Below are 22,037 nucleotides of genomic sequence, written 5' to 3'. Positions count from 1 at the left end.
TAATATATGAAAACCCACTAATTATACACTTAAATGGGTGAATTTTTAATGTTAATTGTATCTCAATTGCTTTTAAATATAGAGCTGATCAGAAGTGGTGGTACCCGGAGTGTGGTCCCAGCACAAGCAGGAGCACGTAGGAACTTGTTAGAAATGGAAATTCTTGGGCCCCCATTCCAGACCTGCCAAACCATTAGCTCTGGGGCGGGGGGGGGGGCCGGGAGCATCTAATGAGCTCCCCAGGGAATTCAGATTTAAACTCATGTTTGAGGACCACTGGTCTAGAGCTACAATCCTTAGATCTTGTAGATGCCCCTCATTCCAGGGTTCATGAATATCTCGATCATGCAGTGACACAGCCCCACACGCCACAAGTTAACCACTCCCTTAGTTGGAGTGCCTAGTATGCTGTCCAAATTAATCTGTTTGCAGTTTTTTATCAACAGCTGCATCCGTTCTTAATTTTTGCCTCCGGTATGATTAGCCATCTGTTTTGTTACAGTTTATTTTAAAGATTTTTTTTTCACATAATTATATTGTAATTTTCTACTTCAAAAGGAAAACCTGAGAGCTTAGTGACACAAACGACTGAAGCCCTTCTTTCACTTGTGTTTGCACATCAGTCGGAGTCCATGAGGAGCATCTCTCAGATGCCCCTGACATTGAACTTGAGGGAAAAGCAGTGAGGGCCAGCAGGGACTCCTGGTGGAGGTAGTGGGGGAGATATCCCTAGATGTAGACACTGTCCCATTACCCCTGTTGCTACCCGCCTGAAACTCATTTCACCCATGAATAAGTCCAGACTCTTTTTTTGAGAGAGAGGGCATGTGCATGTGGGGGGGTGGGGGGGCGCGGTGAGCGGGGAACAGAGGGAGAGGAAGAGAGAATCTTAAGCAGGCTCCACACCCAGCATGGAGCCTGACACGGGGCTCAATCCCATGACCCTGAGATCATGACGTGAGCTAAAATCAAGAGTCAGACGCTCAACCAACTGAGCCACCTAGGTGCCCCAGTCCATACTCTTAGTGTTAGAGAAACCCAATTCAGGCTGGTTTGAGCCAAAAAGCCCATTGTGGCAAGTTCACAGGCAGAGTTGAATATTGGGCTCAGATGGTTACAGAATACTGTCCGTCTGTGCTTTCCCTGGGTTGGCTTTATCCTTGGGCAGCTTGCAGAGATGGCCACCAGCCACCAGCCATCTGGGCTGACATCCCATTGGGTTAATTCAGTGCACAGGTGGTACCTCTGAGTTAAGGATTGCATTCAGCTGCATGTAACAGAAAACTCAAGTGACAGAACCTCTGCCTCAAGGAATTTTTGTTACCTAACAAGAAGTCCTGAGTCTTGCAGCTCTATCCTATCACCAGTTTCCATTTCTGTTCCTCCATCCTTAGTGGCTGGCTTTTGTCTTCAAGGTTGCCAGTTGGTCCTGCAGCTCCAGGGTGTCTGTGTTCCACCCAGGAACAAGGGGGAAGGACAAAGGGCAGGAGACAAATGTCACTAAAGCTTGTCTCTTTTTAAAGATTTCATTTATTTGAGAGAGCAAGAGAGGGAGCATGAGCGGGGGTGGGGGAGCAGTGGGGACGGAGAAGGAGAAGCAGATTCCCCGCTGAGCAGGGAGCGCAACGAGGGGCTCAATCCTAGGACCCAAGGATCGTGATCTGAGTCACCCAGGTGCTCCTAAAGCTTGTCTCTTATCACAAAAATATTCACTTTCCTGGAAACCACCATATAGACTTCCAAATAGATCTCTTTGTTAGGGCTGTGATTGCTCCTACTTGCAAGGAAGCCTAGAAAATTAAGATTTTTAGCTGGAAAATGTCGCAAGCAAAATAGGGTTCCTCTAATAAGAAAGGGACAATGGATATTAGAGGCAGATATCCCCTGCAAAATCCCCAGGGTTGACTCTCTAGTCATGTGCCCAGCCCCAAACCTATGTAAACCTCCTAGTGGCAAGGGTGTTGTCTTGTTCACTGTTGGATTCCCAGTACCTAGAATAGTGCCTAGCCCAGAGAATGCACACGCCAGGTATTTATGGGATGCATGATTAGCCACGCTTGACTCACACCCGAAGAGCTAGGAGGTGGAGTCAGCCCTCCAAACCACGTGGGCTGATGTGGGATGGAGGGTTGGCTCCCTAAAGGAACATTAGCTTGCTGTTACCAGTAGAGGAATGGATGCTGGCCAGATGAGAACAGTGCCTGCCCAGTACAACCCAGAAGTGCTCAGACTTGCCAATTTTTAGAGATCTCAAACTACTCATCCAGGAGCACAAACTAACCAATGCAAACTAATCCAGATCCCAGTACTCTAAACCACCTCCTCTGTCTGCCTCTCCCACTCCAGAAGGCCGTGTTCTTCTGCCCGCATCGCCCCAGGGTCAAGTACCAGATAACTAGAGATGGCCTCCCCCAGAGCCTGCTGAAATTATTCAAACTAGCCAATCCGAAGCCTTCCTACTGTGCCTTGTCTTTTCCCATGTAAATCTCAATAAAGGCTCCCGCCCAGGCTTTCCTCCGGCTCCTCCTGCCTCCTGACCAACCCGGGTTCTTCTTCCCGTGACTCAGCATGGCATACCTTGCCTCCTCTTTCTTGGGATCTGTGAATATGAAAACTTTTTTCATGACGACTATTTTTGTCTGCGCGTCTTAACCATACCTGATTAAAACCAATGCTAGGTGCATTTTACAACACATTAGATGTGGGTTTGGTAAGTTAATATGTATTTGGGAACAGCCTCAGACCTTGAATCTTGGTAGGACTCAGGAATCTGTAAGCAACGCCCCCCACCCCCACCCCCTGCCAGCCAAGGTGATGTGGATGATCAGCAACAACTGAAAACCAATGATCTAGTCTCATCCTCTCACTTTGCAGATGAGAAGGCTGGGGCCCAGGCTGGTGGACATGTCAAGAGACCACGTCCTGGGGCAGGAGGTTGTGTGGTGAGCACAGAATGAAAACAAGGAGATACTTCCGGCCAGGAAGAAAAGCCCCTCCTACAGCCGGGTGGTTCCTGTCTTCTTAACTCTATTGCTTAGGACCCTTTGGTTGCAAGTAACAAGTGAGCTAGAGCTCACCTGAGCAGGAAAGGGAATTTTATGAGAAAGGTACATAGGTGTTTCCTGGAGCTGGTGCAGGTGGGTCTCAGGACCAAGCAGAGCCAGGAAACACAGGGTTGGGCCGGCCCCTCTCTCCCTGTCTTCTTCCTCGTCCCTGTGTAAGCCCTTGCCCCTCAGACCCGCTTCCTCTGCCCGTCCTATCCTCACTTCACAATTCCCCCAGGCACACTGTCGTCGGTCCCAAGTTCAATGTCCTGGGAAACAGACTGTGATAACTCAGTGTGATTGGAACCACCCTTGGGCCAGTCGGGCGGGAGCACAAGCGTGGCTGGCAGAAAATAGCCCCCCTGACTGGGATCGCTGCCCGCGTTGTCCCGGGAATCTCACCGAATCCGAACTCCTGCACCCAGCAAGGCCTGGGGTGGTGGTTCCAGGACATTGGCACCTCCTTTCCCCAGTCAGTTGCGACTGGGTTCTGTTTCTGCTCCAGTAATAAATCCTCGTGATGTGTTCTGTTCTCTTGGAGAAGTTCAGGAAATTTCTCATTTCATCAGCACGATCTCGAGAAATCCTCTCCAGGGGAAAGGCTTTCAAATGGGAATTCTCATGTCTACTATGTGAGATTTTAAAAATTCGTTTTTATTTCTGATGGTGTTTTTCCTATTCTTGTCCCTATGTCCTGGGTGGTCCTTGGCCTCCCATTCGTTTCACACGTACTGTGGCTCTGCTGAGGGCACAAGCATGTAAGGATCTAGCAGGTCCCTGCCTGTGAGCAGCTCAAACTCTGGCTCCGGAACTCATCCCAGTGACGGTATCACCCAAGCCAACATGGAGAGCCATGGTCTGACAGCTCCCTAAAATATCCAGAACTGGCTCCGTATTAGTAGCTCCAATAGTAATGGCGAGGTGTGCACTGACAGATACTGTCTTGTTCCCAAGCCCCCGGTTTGCTATCATCACCCCTGTTCTAAAGTAAGAAAAAGAGGTTTGGGGGGACTTCTTGCCCTGTGACCCATAGCTGATGAGTTACCCAGCAGAATTTGACCCCCATGTCAGGTGCCAGAGCTTTGCCCACTCCCTGTCTTGTCTCTGGCCTTTAATTATTGGCACTTCATACCCAGCAGTCAGGGAACAAAACTGTAAATAAAGTGCTGAATTACACAGTGCAAGCTGTTAGCAAATAGGACAAGCGTGTCACCTCCTGCTAAGCGTATGCTCCAGACGAGTGCAGAAGGCACCCGAAGCTGTTACCAGCTGTGTTTGCACCCTGTCCTGGAAAAGTGTAGATGGGGGATTCGGGCAGTGAGGCCCTAGGTCAGCTTCGCTAGTTTCAGTAGCTCATAAATATCCTTAAAAGTCAAAGCAGTTACAGAAGAAAGAGATCACCATGGACTGAGTTAATGAGGAAAGGCTTTCCAGAAGAGTCAGAACAATGGGGAGGCTGCACATAGCGGGCGGTTCGGGGGGGGAGAAGTGGGGGGCACAGCATGAGCCCTGTGGAAGTTTTCCACATATGACCATGATCTGTAGCAATAACTGTTTCACACACAGATACCTATAAAAGGGAAACAGAAGTCTCGTAGAATAATATTTAACTCTTACTATATACCATAACACTACTATTTACTTCTTTTAGAGAAAATGCTAGTTGCCATCCACTTAATTGCTCTCACAGTCCATTAATGGATCGCCTCCAACAGTTGAACAACACAGCAGAACAGGTCTGATGGAGCATTGTTTTATAGAAAACAATGGTGGGCCCTGAGGCTTGCCAGCTGGGTGGGGCCAGCTCAGGGTAGATGTCCAAACCAGATGTGAAACCCAAACCAGGCAAAAACAACACAATTTTGTGTCTCTGAAAATAAGAAAATGGTCTTCATGCTGTGGCGTTTGTATGTATCTCCAAAGATGCCTCCCGGGCGCTTAAATGCTCAGGGTTACAATTCCCCGAAGTGGATTCTTCCCGCATATATGGAGTTTTAGGTCAATTGTGGAGAGGCCCAGCAGCCTAGATGGATTGGGGTGTGGGCTGACAAGGGAAGAGCCAGGAATTTTGGACAATCCAATCAGGCAGGAAACCTTTCTGCTCTTTATGCAAGAATTGCAAGGTGCGGAAAGTTATGTAGAGAAAGAACTGGGAAGACAGATGTCTCTCTGATGACGTTTCTGGGATGAATACATGAATGGATTTGCCGATTTTTTAGCTAACCATAGTCTGTTGGTTCATTATTATAAGCAGGCTAGGGTGTTTTTTTCTTAGTAAATATGCTTTTAATGATTTAGGAAGATTCAAGCCCAGATGTAGAGAGCTAACACAGCTCCTGCCAGCCTACTTTGCAGGTTTTTTATTGAGACATATCATGAAATTCACCCTCATGAAGTATCTAGTTCAGTGGTTTTTAGTGTATTCACAAAGTTGTTCAACCATTACTATATAATTCCAGAACGTTTCTTTTTAAGATTTATTTTTTAGAGAGAGAGTGCACATGCGTGCATGAGTGGGAGGGGCAGAGGGAGAGGGAGAGACAATCCCAAACAGACTCCATGCTGAGCGCAGAGCCTGACGCAGGGCTCAATCTCACAACCCTGAGTGAGATCACCACCTGAACTGAAACCAAGAGTCAGCCGCTTAACCGACTGCACCACCCAGGCTCCCACTTCCAGAAAATTTTCGTTTCTCCGCCCCAAAAACCCCACACCCATGAACAATCACTCCCATCCCGCCCCCCACAACTATTGATCTTTCTATCTCTGTTGGATTTGCCTATTCTAGACATTTCATATAAACAGAATTTGTGTCTGGTCTCATTCATTTTGCGTTTTCTAGGTTCATCCATGTTGTAGCATGGGTTGGTACTTCATTCCTTTTTATGGATGAATAACATTACATTGTGTTTATATGCTGCATTTTGTTCATTCATTGATGGATATTTGGGTTGTTTCTACTTTTTGGCTATTATAAGCAATGCTGATATGAGCATTTGAGTACACATTTTTGTGTGGGCATATTGAGGAACTGCCAGACTATTTTCCAAGAGGCTGCATGCACCATTTTACGTTCCCACCAGCAGTGTATGAGGGTCTGCGTTTTCCCACAACTTTGCCCTTATTATTATCTGCCTTTTTTGGTGTAGTCATACTTGTGGGTACAAAGTAGTTTTATTTGCCATTTCCTAATGACTAAAGATGTTGAGCTCCTTTTCACATAGTAATTGCCTATTTTTATATTTTCTTTGGAGAACCATCTATTCAAATCCTATGCCTATTTTTCAGATTGGGATTTTTTTTTTTTAGTTGTTGAATGATGAGTTCTTTATTCTGCAAACTAGACCTTTATGTGATTTCCACATATTTTCTCCTATCATGTGGATTGTCTTTCACTTCCTTGCTAGTGTCCTTTGAAGCTCAAAACTTTTAAATTTTGGTAAAATCCAGTGTATCTATTTTTTTCTTTTGTTTGTGTTTTTTGGTGTCTTTTAAGAAACCATTGCCTGATCCAGTGTCATGAAGAGCTGTGCCCTCATGTTCATCTAAATGTTACAGTTTCACCTCACATTTAGATCTTCAATATGTTGAGTTAATTTTTGTATGTGGTGTGAGGGAGGGGTCTAATTTCATGCTTTTGCATGTGGATAGGTTGTCCCAGAACCCTTTGTTAAAAAAGACTGTCCTTTTCCTATTGAATAGTCTTAGCACCCTTTTTAAATATCAGTTCGTCTTAAACGGATGAGTTTATTTCTGCACTCAAAATTCTCTTCCATTGATTTATAAATCCTTACTCCAGTAGCATACTCTCTTGATTGCTTATAGCTTTGTATTAAATTCTAAAATCAGGGCATGTTAAGTCCTCCAACTTTGTTCCTCTTCCAGGATTAGTTTGGCTATTCTGGGTCTCTTCCATTTCCATATAACTATTAGAAACAGCTGGTCAGTTTCTATTTTAAAAAAAAAGGTCAGCTAGGATTTAACAGGGATTGCATTGAATCTGTAGATCAGTTTTGGGGGAGCATTTCCATTTTAATATTACATCTTCTGATCCAAGTACAGAATAGCTTTCCATTTATTTAAGGCTTTTTAAATTTCCTTCAATGTTGTTTGGTAGTTTTCAGCATATAAATCTTATACATCTTTTGTTACATTTATTCCTAAGGGTTGTTTTTGTTTTGTTTTGTGGGCTGCTATCGTAAATGGAACTGGTTTTCTTAATTTCATTTTTGGATTGTTCATTGTTAGCATGTAGAAATACAACCTTATTTTGTATATTGATCTTGTTATCTTGCAACTTGGCTAAATTGATTTACTGTAATAGTTTTGTGTGTGTGTGTGTGTGTGTGTGGACTTTTTACAACGTTCTCTCTACAAGATCATGCCGTATACAAAGAGGGATAGTTTTACTTTCTCTTTCTAAGCTAAATGACTTATTTTTCTTGCCTAGTGTTCCTGGCTAACGCCAGTACCATATTGAATAGAAATGATCAGAGCAGACATCCTCATCATGTTGAAAGTTTTCAGTCTTCCGCCATTAACTATGATGTTACTGGTGAGGGTTTTATAGATGCCCTTTATCAGGATGAAGAAATTCTCTTCTCTTCCTAGTTTGCTGAGTGTTTTGAAAAGGTGTTGAATTTTGTTAAGTGCCTGTCTTTTCCTTTTTGCCTCAGTGGACATGATTATGCAGGGTTTGTTTTTTTTTTTTTTTTCTCCTTTATCCTGTTGACATGGTATACTGGATTGATTAAATTTCATATTTGAACCAAGCCTGCATTCCTGGGATAAATCCCACTCGGTCATGGCACATAATCCTTTTTATATGGTTGCTGGATTCAGTTTGCCAGAATTTTGTTAAAGATTTTTGCACCTATATTCATAAGGGATATTGGTCTGTGTTTCTTTTCTCTTGGTGTCTGGCTTTGCTACCAGGATCATTCTGGCTTCGTGGAGTGAATGGGGAGCTGTTCCTTTCTCTTCTACATTTTGGAAGAGTTGTGAAGGATTCATGCTAAATCTTTTTTAAACATTTGGTAGACATCTGGTCCTGGCCTTACTTTAAGGAAAGTTTTTCTGTTTGTTTTGTTTGTTTGTTTTTTTACTATGTCAGTCTCTTGTTATAAGTCTTATTGGATTTTCTTTTTTAGTCAGGTTTGGTGTTTTTGTCTTTGTAGGATGTGGTCTGTTTCATCTAGGTTATGTAATTTGTTGGCATACTGTTGTTCATAGTATTTCTTTAATAATTCTTTTTATTTCTGTGAGGCACATAACCATCACCCTCTTTCATTCCTGATTTTAGTAATTTGAGTCTTCTCTTTTTTTTTTCACGGTCAGTTTAGTTGACAGTTTGTCAATTTCATTGATCTTTTTATTTTTTTTTAAAGATTTTATGTATTGAGAGAGAGAGAGAAAACAAGTGGGGGGCGGCAGAGGGAGAGGGAGAAGCAGGCTCCCCGCCGAGCAGGGAGCCCGATGCGGGGACTCAGTCCCAGGACCCTGGCATCATGACCTGAGCCAAATGCAGACACTTAACCAACTGAGCCACCCAGGCGCCCCTCATTGATCTTTTTAAAGAACAAACTTGTATTTTCATGGATTTTCTTTTTTAAAAAAATTCTATTTTATTCCACTTAAATCTTGATTCTTTCTTTTCTTTTTGGGGGCTTACTTTGCTCTTTTTTTGTGTTAAGGAGGACAATTAGGTCATTGATTTAAGCTCTTCTTTTTTAGTATGGTCATTTATAGCTATAAATTTCTAAGCACTGTTTTTCCTGCATCCCATAAGTTCTGGTATGTTGTGTTTTCATTTTCATTCATTTCAAAGTATTTTCTAATTTCCCTTGTGATCTCTTTTTTGACCTGTTGGTCCTTTAGGAGCATGTTCTTTAATTTCCGCATATTTGTGAACTTCCGGTCTTCCTTCTGTTACTGATTTCTAAGTTCTTTCCATTGCAGAGTGGTTGTAGCACATACTTCACTTGATTTAAATCCTTCTAAATGTATCAGTGCTTGTTTTTATTACCTAAGGTGGTGTTTATCCTGAAGAATGTTTTATGCGAGCTCGGGAATAATGTGTATGTATCCTTCTTGAATGTATATGTTAATGTTTTTCATCAGATTTGGGAACTTTTTGAATGTGAGTTCTTTGGGTATTTTTCCTGCATTTTTTCCCTTTCTCTTTCTGTTTCTGAAACTAGACCATCTCAGCTGGCCTATCCTCAAGGTCATTGATTGATTTCTTCTTCCTGCTCAAATCTGCTGTTGAGCCCCAACAGTGACTTTCTCAGTTATTTTACTTTTCAACTCCAGAATTTCTCTTGGTTCTTTTTTATGGTTTTTACTTCTTTATTGATAGTCTCTGGTGAGAAATCATTCTCTTACTTCTCTTAAGTTTTTTTAGACATTTTGACAACTCCTTTGTGAATATGTTTAAAACAGCTAATATAAAGTCTTTGTCTAGGGGCACCTGGCTGGCTTGGTCAGAAGAGCATGCTACTCTTGATCTTGGGGTCATGAGTTTGAGCCCCACATTGGGTGTAGAGATTACTAAAATGAATAAAGGAGTAAATAAGTACATAAACAAACAAACTTTAAAATAATAATAAAAGGTAAAGTCTTTGTCTAGTAAATCCAATGTTTGGAATTCCTCAAAGGTAGTTTAGACTGATTTTTTTTTTTTCCTGTGTATGGACCATACTTTCTTGTTTCTTTGCATGTCTCATATTTGATGTTGTTGTTGGAAACTGGCCATTTAAAATAATGTAATTTCACAATGCTAGAAATCATATTCTTCTCCCTTCCCAGGGCTGCTTGTTACTGCTATTTATTGCTATTGTTTGTTTAGTCAACTTTCTCAGCTAATTCTGTAAAATTTGTCTTCTTTATTGTGCGTGGACACTGAAATATCTGCTCGGTTCTCTTAAGGTCATCTAATGATAGCACAGAGGTTTCCTTAGATGCCTGGACCAAATAAGTCTTCCAGTCTTTGCCGTTAAGTTCTGTGTGTGTTTGGGGGCACACCTTCAACACCGAGGCAGATAGTTAACAAATCTACCTTAGTTTTTACTTTCTTGCTTGCTCAGAGCCTCAGCATTAGGCAGAGGTGAAAGCTTAGGGCATCTTCAAGTCTTTACTGAGCATGCAAATATCCACGGGCGCAGCCCTATGCATACTCATGGTCTTTTAGATTCCCAAATATGTGGGAGCTTTGCAAAGCCCTCTATAGATATATCCCATTCCCCAGTTTTTCCTTTTAAGCTGTTTGGCCAGTTCATTTTTTTTGTCTCAACTGTTACCCACCACCTGGGACAGTGTGATGTTCAACAGTTGCCTCTGATTGTTTTCAACAAATGCCCCCAAGGAAAATCCTATTCACACTGGCGGAGCTCTGACTCAGGAAAAATAAAGACAGCCTTGAAAGTGGGATCTTCCAGGAAACCACCAGACAGGTCAAATAATGCCAGTTCTCCGAGAATGGACTTGGGAGAAGCTCCAGCCCTGCCCCCCTGTGGTGGATGCCAGGATGCTGGTTCTCAAGGCGACTCCAGAACTGGTGGAAAGGACTGGAAAATAGAGCAAGTTAAAACTCCACAAAGCTCACTGTTCTCACTGAGATCCTGCCAATTTTCTTAAGTAAACTCTGCTGGGATTACTACACGCCTTTGGTTAATTTCCAGAGTTCTGAAAAAGGCTGACTCTGACCATTTTTTGCCAATGTTCTCATTGCTTTTGTGGAGGAGAATCCTCAGAAGTCTGTCCTCCACTATTTCACTGGAGTGGCCAACAAGCTAATTTTGAGCCTGCATGTGCACACTGTACTCAGTGGCTAATTAAGGACATTATGCTTGCACCCAGTGGCTCAGTGAGGCCACTTTTCCTTGGTTGAATTGTTTGTGGATTCTGTTGGTAGGGGCCAATGAGGTTACGCCTGCTAGCCAGGACACTCACATTTTAGTCTTGTATCTACAACAAGCAGAGTATATGACCTTGGAACAAAGGAGCTGAGATTTCCAGAGTACTAACTGTATGCTACAGTGTGTGCTGGGTCTTTTTGTACATTATATCATGTCATTCTTGCAACAACCAAGAAAGAAAATGTTTCCGCTTAATGGATGAAGAAACGACTAAAACACAAAGTGATAGACAGGTAGTCTAGCAGTTGTGTAACCTGGTATATGTTTCTCTCCTCTCCCTTCTGGCTCCACCTCATCCCACTGCAGAGGCAAGAGGGGACAGAGCCAAATGGGTGTTCACCTGGCCACTCATCTTCCTCCTGTGCATCACCATCCCCAACTGCAGCAAGCCCCGCTGGGAGAAATACTTCATGGTCACCTTCATCACCGCCACGCTGTGGATCGCTGTCTTCTCCTACATAATGGTGTGGCTGGTGAGTGGTGGAAGCAGGGGTGGGCTGTACAGACAGCCCCTGACCAGCACCTGCCGGAGGGGGGAGAGCTGGGTTCAAGAGCGACCTCAGACACGGCGGTGCCACCTTGAGCAAGTCGCCTCCCTCCACAGACGTTGGCTTATTTCTCAGTAGAAGGGGGTTTCGGCAGAGGTGCCTGGCGCTGTGCTCAGCACCGGGGATACCCAGATGGACAGAGCATGGCACTGACGTTCAAGGCAAGAGTAGGGGCAGGAGAAGAGATTCTGAGATCTGCTGCTCAGGTGCGATGGGAAAAGGGATGTGGCAGTGTGGTGGGGATGCTCTGGGAAGATCTCTGGAGGGCTAGTGCCTAGTCCCCTTTCCTTTCCAGGGCCCCTGGGGGAAGGTGAGGGAGACGAGTCAGTGGGAGAGGAACACAAGGCAGTCTTTTCTGTAACCCCTGCCAATAAACTCTTTTGGCCCTCATAACAACCCAGTAGGATAGGGGTTTTTATTTTGCCCATTTTACAGATGAGGAAACTGAGGTATCCAGATTGAGTAATTGGCCCACTTGCACAATTATCAACTATTATACGATTAGTTACATAATCAGTAAGTTCTAGAGTTGGGCTCCTGAGTCCATGATCTCAACGACTATCCTGAAATGCCCCTCAATTTCTTACTGGAGTTTTCAGATGCCATTTGGACTGAAGTTTTGCAAGCAGAGAGGCACTGGCATAGCTCTTTGTAAGCGCCTCTGGCCACGCGTGACAGGTCCCTGTACAAACCTTATATTGGCTGGAGGTGGGGGGCGGTAAGCAGGAGCCCCTTTCCCCTTGCTCTGTGTATGTACCACCCTGTGGGGAGGGAAGGGCTGTGGGGTCACATGGGAATGCATTTGAGTCCTAGATCTCCCACTTACCAGCCGTGAAGCCTGGCAGGTGACTCAGCTTCCATGAGCCATGGTCACCCCCTCTGCAGAAGGGGGATGACCGTTCCCATCTCACAAGGTCATGGGGAGGATGGAGGTCTCTGCTCAGGCTTTGTGGTTCGAGTTGGCAGCGTGACTGATCAGTTGTAACTGCCGATAGCAACTGTTTTCACCATGAGATGCAGCCAGTGCTGCGTCCATGCTTTGTTCAGACAAAGGTTAAAATCCTCATAGATGCTGGAGTGTGTGTGTGAGTGAGTGTGTGTGTGTGTGTGTGTGTGTGTGTGTGTGTGTGTGTGTTGGGGTGTGGGAAGAGTTGAAAACAGCTACTATCCAAACCCCCCAGTAAAGGACAATCAAGGATCACAAAACCGATGCCTTATGCGAATTGCCCTTGTAAATTGACATTTTTCGGAGTAAGGTTAACACCAGCCCATCTTTATATTTGATAAAAGGATCCAGTGAATTCTCTTACTGAAGTGCATTTCCAAAACAACACTGCAAGGAAGAAAAGTATTGCATGACATCTGAGGAGTAGGTATGAGAATTAGGAAAGATCAAATTAGTGAATGGGTGAAACTTTTTCTTCTCAAGTTACTGGAAACAACAGTATTACGAAATCAGCTCTGTTCATTTGCTGTGAGGCCAGACATTTAACAACACTCACATCCCCATGACCTCGAGTCAGCCCACCTGCACTTCTTAAAGCAGAGAGAGTCTGGAAGCGGCTTGCCTGGGCTCATAGGAACTGCTTGGCTGGGGCACCCTTACCTGTGGCTTTGAACTTCAGCCCGCCTCAGTTTGGGGGAAATGGAATGACCCTCATGGTAGAAATTGGTCAAGACAACAGCACCCCATGTTAGCCTTCATTTCGGGCCATGAACTTGCTTTCCTTGTGACCCGATGGGGGCCGCCAGGGAGCAGTGACTTCTCACCTGCCCTCACTCCTACTTCCTCACCTGACTTACTCCTACCACCTTTTACATCTCTCACCCCTAAGGCTTCAGAGAAAACAATTCTTGAATGTCAGTGTGAAGGGAGGGACCTTGGGAAGGGATCGTCCTGTCCGGCACCCTTGCAGCGCTGGGGAGATTGAAGACCAGAGGGGGGCCACGACTTCCACAAGGCCACACGGATAGTCAGCCCCAGAGCTCTGGACTCAGTTCTGCTCCCCTGTCGGAAGCCTAAGTATCAGGTGGGCTCAGAGGGCCCAGGGCTAGAGTCCGGGGCAACGCCACACTCAGGCGGCATCTCTAGTCTGAAGCACCCTGGATGGTGTGTGCGTGCATGCGCACGCGCATACGCACACACAAGACCTTCCTTCTGTTCTTCCATCCTTCAGCTTCTCAGCCACGTAGTTCAGTGATTTTAGGGGGGAAATGGAGGCATCCCCCATAATGCCAAAATAACCCAGGCTCCTGTATTTATGATGTCTGGCATCCCCCACGGAAAGCATGTCGGCCACGGCCTCGTTGTACTTGTGGAGATCTCGTTCATGACCAAGGTAGACGGAACATTGATGGATCAGTGGTTCAGTTTTGCCCTCCTCAGTGTCTGATGGAGAAGGGAAATATACATCTGTGAACATCTTCCACAGGCCAGGCACTGTCACCTCACGTTTTCTCAATCTTTATTAGCAAGCCCATTTTGCAGATGAGGAAACTGAGGCTCAGAGAAGCAAACCAGCTTCTCCTGATCACACAACCATTCGCTAGGATCGGAGCCATCAGTTGAGATGTGAACAACCCTAAGAGGTGCCACGGTTCCCACTGTAGAGATGGGGGGGAGGGCAAGCCAGAGCTAATGGGGTTATTCAAATGCTTCTAGGGCTTTCCATCTGGCTTCTGCTCAGGGCCCCAGCCATCTCTCGAGTGTCAGGCATTTCTCAGTAGAGTGTGTGACTGCATCAGGATCCTTTGATCCGGAAGTTCTATTTCTTGGAGCTTTTCCTAAGAAAGCAGTAAGATAACCCAAAGATGTACACACAAGGTGCATGATATTGAGGTAGGAGCATGGCCTTTAGAGTCAGTAAGACCTGGCCCAGAATCCCTGCTCCACCGCTTAGCAGCTTCTTGCCCACAGGCAGTGCTGCATAACCTCTCTGAGCCTCAGTTTCCCTGGGCGTAAAATGAGTGTAACCACAGTGCCCCCTCACCAGTAGGTGGTGATAATAGAGCACCTGAGATTGTGTATGCAACATGAGCACCTGGTATACAGTACGTGCTCAATACATGTTATATGCTGTGAGGTCGTAGGAGCAAAGAAAGAGACCACCTCACTGTCCGATGGTGAGGGATTGGCTAGAACCATAGAGCCACGCCGTGAAATCTGTGCATCAGTTTAAAATAGTGTCAAAGATGATGACACAGGGTGGAAAGGTATCCACAGCGTCTAACACACACACACACCAAAAAGAAGGTCAAGGGTATATTCTAAAGCAAGAGTTTTCAAGTGTGATTCCCAGACCAGTAGCCACCTGGGAACTGGGTAGGAACGTCAACTCTCGGGCTTCACCCCAGGCCTCCTGAATCAGAAACGTGGGGGGTGGGGGGAGCAGTCTGCATTGTAACCAGCCCGCCAGAGGCTTTTCCACGTGCTCAAGTTTGAGAACCACGGGCTGACAGAAAAGGGTAATAGTGGTCGTCTGTGGGTCTTGTTTTCATTTTCTTTCCATTTCTAAATGTTTTAAAACAGCAAATAGAACAGCAGTCCTACGTTCCAGTTAAAAGCACTCGGAATAAGCAAAGGTCCTGGGTGTTCCTCCCGGAGTTCATGTCCCCTCCCCCGACTCTTCTGGTTCATGCCCCCGCCCCCCGACTCTTCTGCAGGTGACTATTATTGGATACACTCTTGGGATCCCCGATGTCATCATGGGCATCACTTTCCTGGCAGCGGGCACGAGTGTTCCAGACTGCATGGCCAGCTTAATCGTGGCGAGACAAGGTAAGGGTGGTGCCCCTCCAGCTGTGAGCATCACCAGGCAGGCCCCCCTGCCCCTACTGGGGTTGGAGTTCATGGCCCTTCTGACCGGTAGCTGTTACATTCTGCTCTGGAGCCGGCTGATGAGGGGAAAGCATCATGCATCCCGAGTCCATCCGTGGAGACAATACGACCGCCATAAACATCCCCATCCAGATCTCTAGAACCATTTGCCTCTGCAGACTTGGATCAAAGGAACTTGTTCTGAGATCACCAGTGCGACATTAAACAGAGCTGAAACCCTGACTTCTTACAGCAAATGCAATAATAGTAACGAGAAGTCTTCGGGTCCCAGGAAGGCAAAGGGGGAGGGGTATCTCCATGTACCTCCGTGTACCTCCCAACTGTTTTCCTATTCTTAAAGTTCTAGAACATGGATACGAGTTTGGTTACTTGGTTGGTTGGTTAGTGGTTTTTCTTTGGGGCTCACTACCTGACATGGGTTAAGCAAGGTGAGGAGTACCTGTATGCTCTTTAATGCAGAACAAAAGCCCCGTAAAGGACTGACCTTCATTGATTGTGGTGTCTGTGCTGGTGAGGCCGCAACCCAGCATGGACCCCCACACATCCACAGATGAAAGTGTGAAAGTATGGGGGGGGGCGGGGCGCCGGGGGCCAATAATAGAATGACACCTCAGAGGAGACAGGAAAGAAGTGCCCAAGGGGAAAGTGGGCTCTGGAAGGCGGAAAGTGACATTTTATTCCTCCCAAGTTAGGAGGAAGGGTTGACTGAAGGGGTCAGTCGGTCCTGAGAAGACCTGAGATGTTGGGAGAGAAATGTGGGAGTGTGGCTGACGTAGGCCGGAGGCTTGTGGAGAGTGGGGACAGTGGAGACAGCAACTGAGGGGAGCGGGGTTTAGAGTGACCTCTGAGGTGAGTGTCTTCACTTCCTAGGGCTGTCGTAACCAAAACACCACAACGGGGTGGCTTAAAACAAGAGACTGATGGTTGCACAGTTCTGGACGCTAGAAGCCCAAAATCGAGGTGGCAGCCAGGCCGCACACTCCCTCCAGAGGCTGTAGGGAAGGGTCTGTTCCAGGCCTCTCCCCCCAGCTTCTGGGGGTGGCCGGACGGGCTTAGGGCTGCGTCACTGTTGTCTCTGCCTCCCTCAGCATGTGGTGCTCATCCCTCTGCGTGTGTCTGTGTCCAAACTTCCCTCTCCTTACGAGGACACCCGTCCGTGCCTCAGGGCCCATCCTAATTCAGTATGACCTCATTTTAGTTTGATCACATCTGCAAAGACCCTATTTGCAAATAAAGCCCCAGGCACCGGTGCCGGGAGGACAGGAGCTGCGGGGAGGTCACTGTTCAACCCGGTGCAGTGAGGAATAGGAGAGCCACCGAGCATCGAGGGCCTAGCTGATGTTCAGTGGCGTCAGCTTGGCCAAGTGGGACTCAGGCATACCCAGCTCCAGTGACACACACGTGAGAGATGACAAGTTCACCCAGAGCTGGGGTTGCCGGGTGGATGCAGGGAAGGTCAAGGGGTAAGAGAATGTGCTGTTGAAACAACCAACCCTGGAGTCCAGGCTGGCTGGGGGCCAGGGTCATGATGGTAGAAGGTGAGGGGCCGGGGGCTGAGGTGAAGAAAGGGCTCTGTGGGAACCCGGGCTAAGGGGTTCTGAGGGAGGACATCCTATCAGGGTGACTCCTGTGGAATGTGGAGGGCACAGAAAGTGAGTGAGGGCAAGGGGCAGGTGGAGCGTATCGTCATGAAAGTGACACCAGGGACACTGGCCGAGGATCCAGCAGACATGGTTAAAGCATGGGCACTTCCTTCGTGGCAAAGGGTCCAGAAACCTCTGCTCAGAATCCATTGCACAAGCAGACCATGCCACGTGCTCTAACGCGGAGATCCTGCATCCTCCCAGCTCCAAGTGTGGGCTGGGCTGGCGGCGGCAGCAGCAGCTTGACCAGGGAGCTTGTAAGAAATGCAGAATCTCAGGCTGCCTCGGTGGCTCAGTGGGTTAAGCATCCGACTCTTGGTTTCAGCTCAGGTCATGATTTCACAGTTGTGAGATTGAGCCCCACGTTGGGCTCTGTGCTGAGCTGAACGTGGAGCCTGCTTCAGAGTCTCTCGCCCCCTGTGCCCCTCCCCACCCCCCGCTCTTGCTCTCTCTCCCCCCAGAATTAATTAATTGATGAATTAATTTTAAGAAAGAAATGCAGACTCTCAGGCCCACCCCAGGCCCACCGCCAGGCCCCCAAGTGAGTCCTACACTCTTGAAGTTTGAGAGAGGTTGCCCTGAGTTTCCTCGATACGCAGCACCTGCGCAGGGCGGGAAGCCTGCCAAATCTGAGGAACTTTCTCCTCTCAAACTTGGGCATCCGCGTACCTCCTGACCCATCGAGCGGGTGCTGCGTCCTCACCAGAGGCGAGTAGCTGGCCCAAAACTGCTGTTGCACGTCCCTGTGTTGTTCCAGAGACTGAGATGCTGAGAGGCTGATGCCCCGGAGTCAGCGCCCCAGCAGCACCGCCAAGATTTTGAAGGCACCCAGCACGGTGCCGAGACAGGGAGGAAAAACATGAGGTCCTTGAGAGAGGCACTGTGTCCTGGAGGTCCGCAGGTGACAGCCACAGGGCAGGAGGAGGGGGTAGCCCAGCGTCCCCCCACAGGGCCGGTGCTCAGACGGACGCGATTCGGCCGTCCGGGTGCGGGGCCGAGCGGCTGCAAGCTTCTCAGGGACCCAAGCAGTCTTAGGGCTGCAGACGTTTGTGTTCCAAGCTCGTTCATTGCGCACACACACTTGCATTCGTGGCAGCTTCTGACGCTCATGTCGGATGGAAGTTAGGTGGCCCAGGTAGAGCAGACGGCAGGCAGCCAGAGTCTGTACAAGTTTGTTTTCTAACTTTTAATACCCCTCGAGCTGTTAAGTCCTTCGCTTGTGTGGCTAGCATGATCCCAGCCAGTTGGGCAGGAAGCAAAGGATGATGGCGAGGTCCCTAGCCTCTAAGATGCTTCTAGTCTAGTTGGGAGAAAAGAGTTTACCCCGCAGAAGCCTCCAGGGCATGAGACCTGATGCCTTATCCTCTGAGGTCATGGCCCCACGACCTGGGCCCCAAGGACACAGCCTGGCTCAGTGTGAGGGATGCTGGACCGCTCACAAACTGTGTGACTTTGGGCATGCCCCAAGCCTTGATGCCATCATATGCCATGAGGACAATGCCCCCTCCCTCCCAGGGTAACTGGGAGGGATTCAATAAGGTGACACACATAGTGGGTCCTCGGAGCACATAGTGGGTCCTCGGGGAACATCAGGGGACTGCCCCAGCAGGAGAAATGATAGAGGGCCCTATATTCGTTTCTCAGGGCTGCCATAACAAAGCACCCCAAAGAACAGAAATGTATGGTCTCAGGGTTCTGGAGGCTTGCAGCCCAAGGTCAAGGTATTGGCAGAGTTGGTTCTTCCTGAGGGCCGTGAGGGAGAATCTGTTCCAGGCCTCTCTCCTTGGCTTGTAAACAGCTGTCTTCATGTTCCCTCCGTGCTGTGTGCAGGTGTCCCCTTTTGTAAGAACACTAGTCAGATTAGGGTCTACCCCAATGACCCCTTTTAAGTTGATGATCCTATAAAGGTCCTATCTCCAAATAATGCCACATTCTGAGCTATTGGAGGTTAGGACTCTAACATAGGAATCTTAAGGGTCATCACTCAGCCCCTAGGGGGCCCCTTAGATTTCATGGAGTGGATTTAGACCTCATAAGAATTTTCTGAAGTGTGGGATCCAGGAAGGAGGAATTCCCTTCTGAAGAGCAGCGCAACTAGGACACAAATAGGGGTTTCCAGCAACCTCATCTTGGTGAATGACACGTGTCAATTGTCTGCTCTAGGCCTTGGTGACATGGCGGTCTCAAACACCATAGGAAGCAATGTATTTGACATCCTAGTGGGACTCGGCATACCATGGGGCCTGCAGACCATGGTTATTAACTATGGGTCCACGGTAAGTTCCTCCCACTGCCTTATAAGCCTTATAAGTCTGCCGTGGGTGCCAGACAGGAGTACTTGATGGGGACGGACAGTGGCATTGGCCCTGTTCCAGCAGAGAGCCCCAGGGGACACGCTGCCCCCCCCCCTTGGCACCCTGGCACCCACTTTCCATGAGGACCTCTGGAATGGCCTGAGGGGCACCTGCAGGAGGAAGCCCCCATGTGCAGCCACCCCCGCACCTCAGCCCACGGGCACGTGTGTCCCCTCCTCGTCGCTTCCTTCCCAAGCAGAGTGGAGACTTAAATCCACGGTTAGCCGACCCTCCCCCACTACAGGCTCACCGTGAACACCCTACCCTATGCTTTCCAGAAGGAATACACGAGGATGCCCTGGGCTCTCAGAACAGGGCCCCGAGCATCCCCGAGATTCAAGGCATGTGTGTTTGTTTTTCCAGGTGAAGATCAACAGCCGGGGTCTGGTCTATTCCGTGGTGTTGTTGCTGGGCTCTGTCGCTCTCACTGTGAGTCTTCCGGTTCCGGAATTGTCCTTCATTCCATCTGATCCTGCATCGTTACTTGCGGTGTCTCTGAAACCCATCTCTCTTCCCTCTGGCAGCGAGGGATGACACTGAGAAAACGCAAATTCACAGATCCCTCCAGACACAATTTGCACCCAGAACCTTGGCACCCCCCCTACTACACTTTTCCCTGAGTGACTAAGAAGTCACCAGAGCAAGTGAACTGCATCCCTGTCTCCCCACTGCCCCATCCGTCTCCCCTCACTACGGCCAGGAGGAGAGAAATTTTGCCCAGCCTAGCCAAGCTGACAGAGGGAGGGCATGACTGTCAGGCCTCAGGACTGGCACATGAGTAATACCGAGGCCACCTTATTCCATGCGCCCGGGCTTGAGCTACACACTGTACCTCTGCTTATTTTATTCAGTCCTTACAGCCACCTGATGATACTGTTCCCATTTGGCAGAAGAAATCGAGGCCAAGGGGTTAAGTACCTTGCCCAAGGTCACAGGGGTAGGAAATGGGAAAGCTGGGATTTGAACCCAGATTCGTCTGTCTCTATAGAACCCATGGCCTTGCTCTGATGGGGTAACTGTGATCCAGCCCTTAGGAAGTCTCCATTCAGAGATAAGAAAGAAAGGCATGAAGTGTGGGAGGGTCTAGAAGCAATATAGAATGAGGATGTGCTCCAAGCCCATCTACACACACACACACACACACCCCACCTCTGAAGTTAGCCAGGCTGTGAGCCAATAGATGCATTAGACACACACACACACACACACACACACACACACACACACACACACACACACACCACCTCTGAAGTTAGCCAGGCTGTGAGCCAATAGATGCATTAGACACACACACACACACACACACACACACACACACACACACACACACCCCACCTCTGAAGTTAGCCAGGCTGTGAGCCAATAGATGCATTAGACACACACACACACACACACACACACACACACACACACACACACACCCACCTCTGAAGTTAGCCAGGCTGTGAGCCAATAGATGCATTAGACACACACACACACACACACACACACACACACACACCCCACCTCTGAAGTTAGGCTGTGAGCCAATAGATGCATTAGACACACACACACACACACACACACACACACACACACACACACACACACACCCCACCCCTGAAGTTAGCCAGGCTGTGAGCCAATAGATGCATTAGACACACACACACACACACACACACACACACACACACACACACACACACACACACACACACACACACACACCCACCCCTGAAGTTAGCCAGGCTGTGAGCCAATAGATGCATTAGAAGTTTTGCCTAAGAGGGCTGAGGATGCCAAGTTCAGCAAAGAGGACTCCGAGAAGGTCCCTGATTGTCGCGAGAGAAGGTCTGGGCAGGGGGAGGCCCTTGGTGCCGTGCTGGGCCTTGAGGACACTCGGGTCCCAGGAACTGGTGTGCCTGCTCGAGGCGGGCCGTCCCACGGGGGTAGCTGCCGTGTGTCCCCGGAGCCCGCGGGCCTGGGTCAGGGGCTCGCCCTTCCATCGGACTGGACCACGGATGTGCCTTGTGGCGCCACTCTGCCCTCACCCACATTTTGGAGAAAGTTCTGGGGTCCGTAGCGTGTGTCTAGTTTTCCAGGGAAAATGCCTGGACAACTGCATTCATTCCTCTACCCCCCCGACCCCCCACCCCCGGGCCCATCCTTGCGCTCTGTCCCTCCAGGTCCTCGGCATCCATCTCAACAAGTGGAGACTTGACCGGAAGCTGGGCGTCTGCGTGCTGGCCCTCTACGCCGTCTTCTTGTGCTTCTCCATAATGATCGAGTTTAACGTCTTCACCTTTGTCAACTTGCCCATGTGCCGAGAAGACAATTAAAGCCCAGCCGCTGCGCGCGCCGCCCCCCCCCCCCCCCCCCCCCGCCCCGGGAGCTGTTCTGGACTCTCCGGTGCCGGTGTCCTCGCTCTCTCCCCTGCCCCACCGCCAGTCTCTCCTGCCTCGGTGGTCACCTTCTGCTCTTCCACACGCTGGAAGGAAGGGCCGTCGTGCTCGTCGTCTGGTCACAAGCCCGGCCGCTGGACGGCGGCCTCCTCCTGCTCGGAGCTCTGCCCTCCCCACGCAAGGCAAGACTGAGGGGCTGCTGCCGAGCCACCTGGCAGCCCCTGAGCTGGCAGCCACACGGGTGCGGCGTGCCCCTTGCCTCTCTCAGACACTGTAGTGAGGACTTCCGTGTGCAGTGTGTCTTTCTGTCGCC

General features: G+C 48.4%; 1 protein-coding gene across 1 annotated transcript in view; it reads left to right on the top strand.

Moving 5' to 3' along the window:
• Nucleotides 1-21,662, top strand: part of SLC24A4 (solute carrier family 24 member 4) — a 163,616-nt gene extending 141,954 nt beyond the window's left edge. Inside the window, exons 13-17 of the mRNA XM_028099656.1 lie at nucleotides 11,267-11,433; nucleotides 15,172-15,286; nucleotides 19,153-19,265; nucleotides 19,707-19,772; nucleotides 21,509-21,662. Coding sequence (XP_027955457.1) covers nucleotides 11,267-11,433; nucleotides 15,172-15,286; nucleotides 19,153-19,265; nucleotides 19,707-19,772; nucleotides 21,509-21,661 — 614 coding nt within the window. The 3' untranslated portion in view covers nucleotide 21,662. The remainder of the gene's footprint in view (nucleotides 1-11,266; nucleotides 11,434-15,171; nucleotides 15,287-19,152; nucleotides 19,266-19,706; nucleotides 19,773-21,508) is intronic.
• The last annotated feature ends 375 nt before the right edge of the window (nucleotides 21,663-22,037 follow it).

This window comes from Eumetopias jubatus, unplaced genomic scaffold (assembly GCF_037043125.1).
Source record: "Eumetopias jubatus isolate StellerSeaLion01/CBP00866 unplaced genomic scaffold, mEumJub1_p1.0 scaffold_7, whole genome shotgun sequence".
Classification (NCBI taxonomy): Eukaryota; Metazoa; Chordata; class Mammalia; order Carnivora; family Otariidae; genus Eumetopias; species Eumetopias jubatus.
The sequence above is the reverse complement of the archived record's forward strand: the minus strand, read 5'-3'. Positions and strand labels throughout refer to the sequence as shown.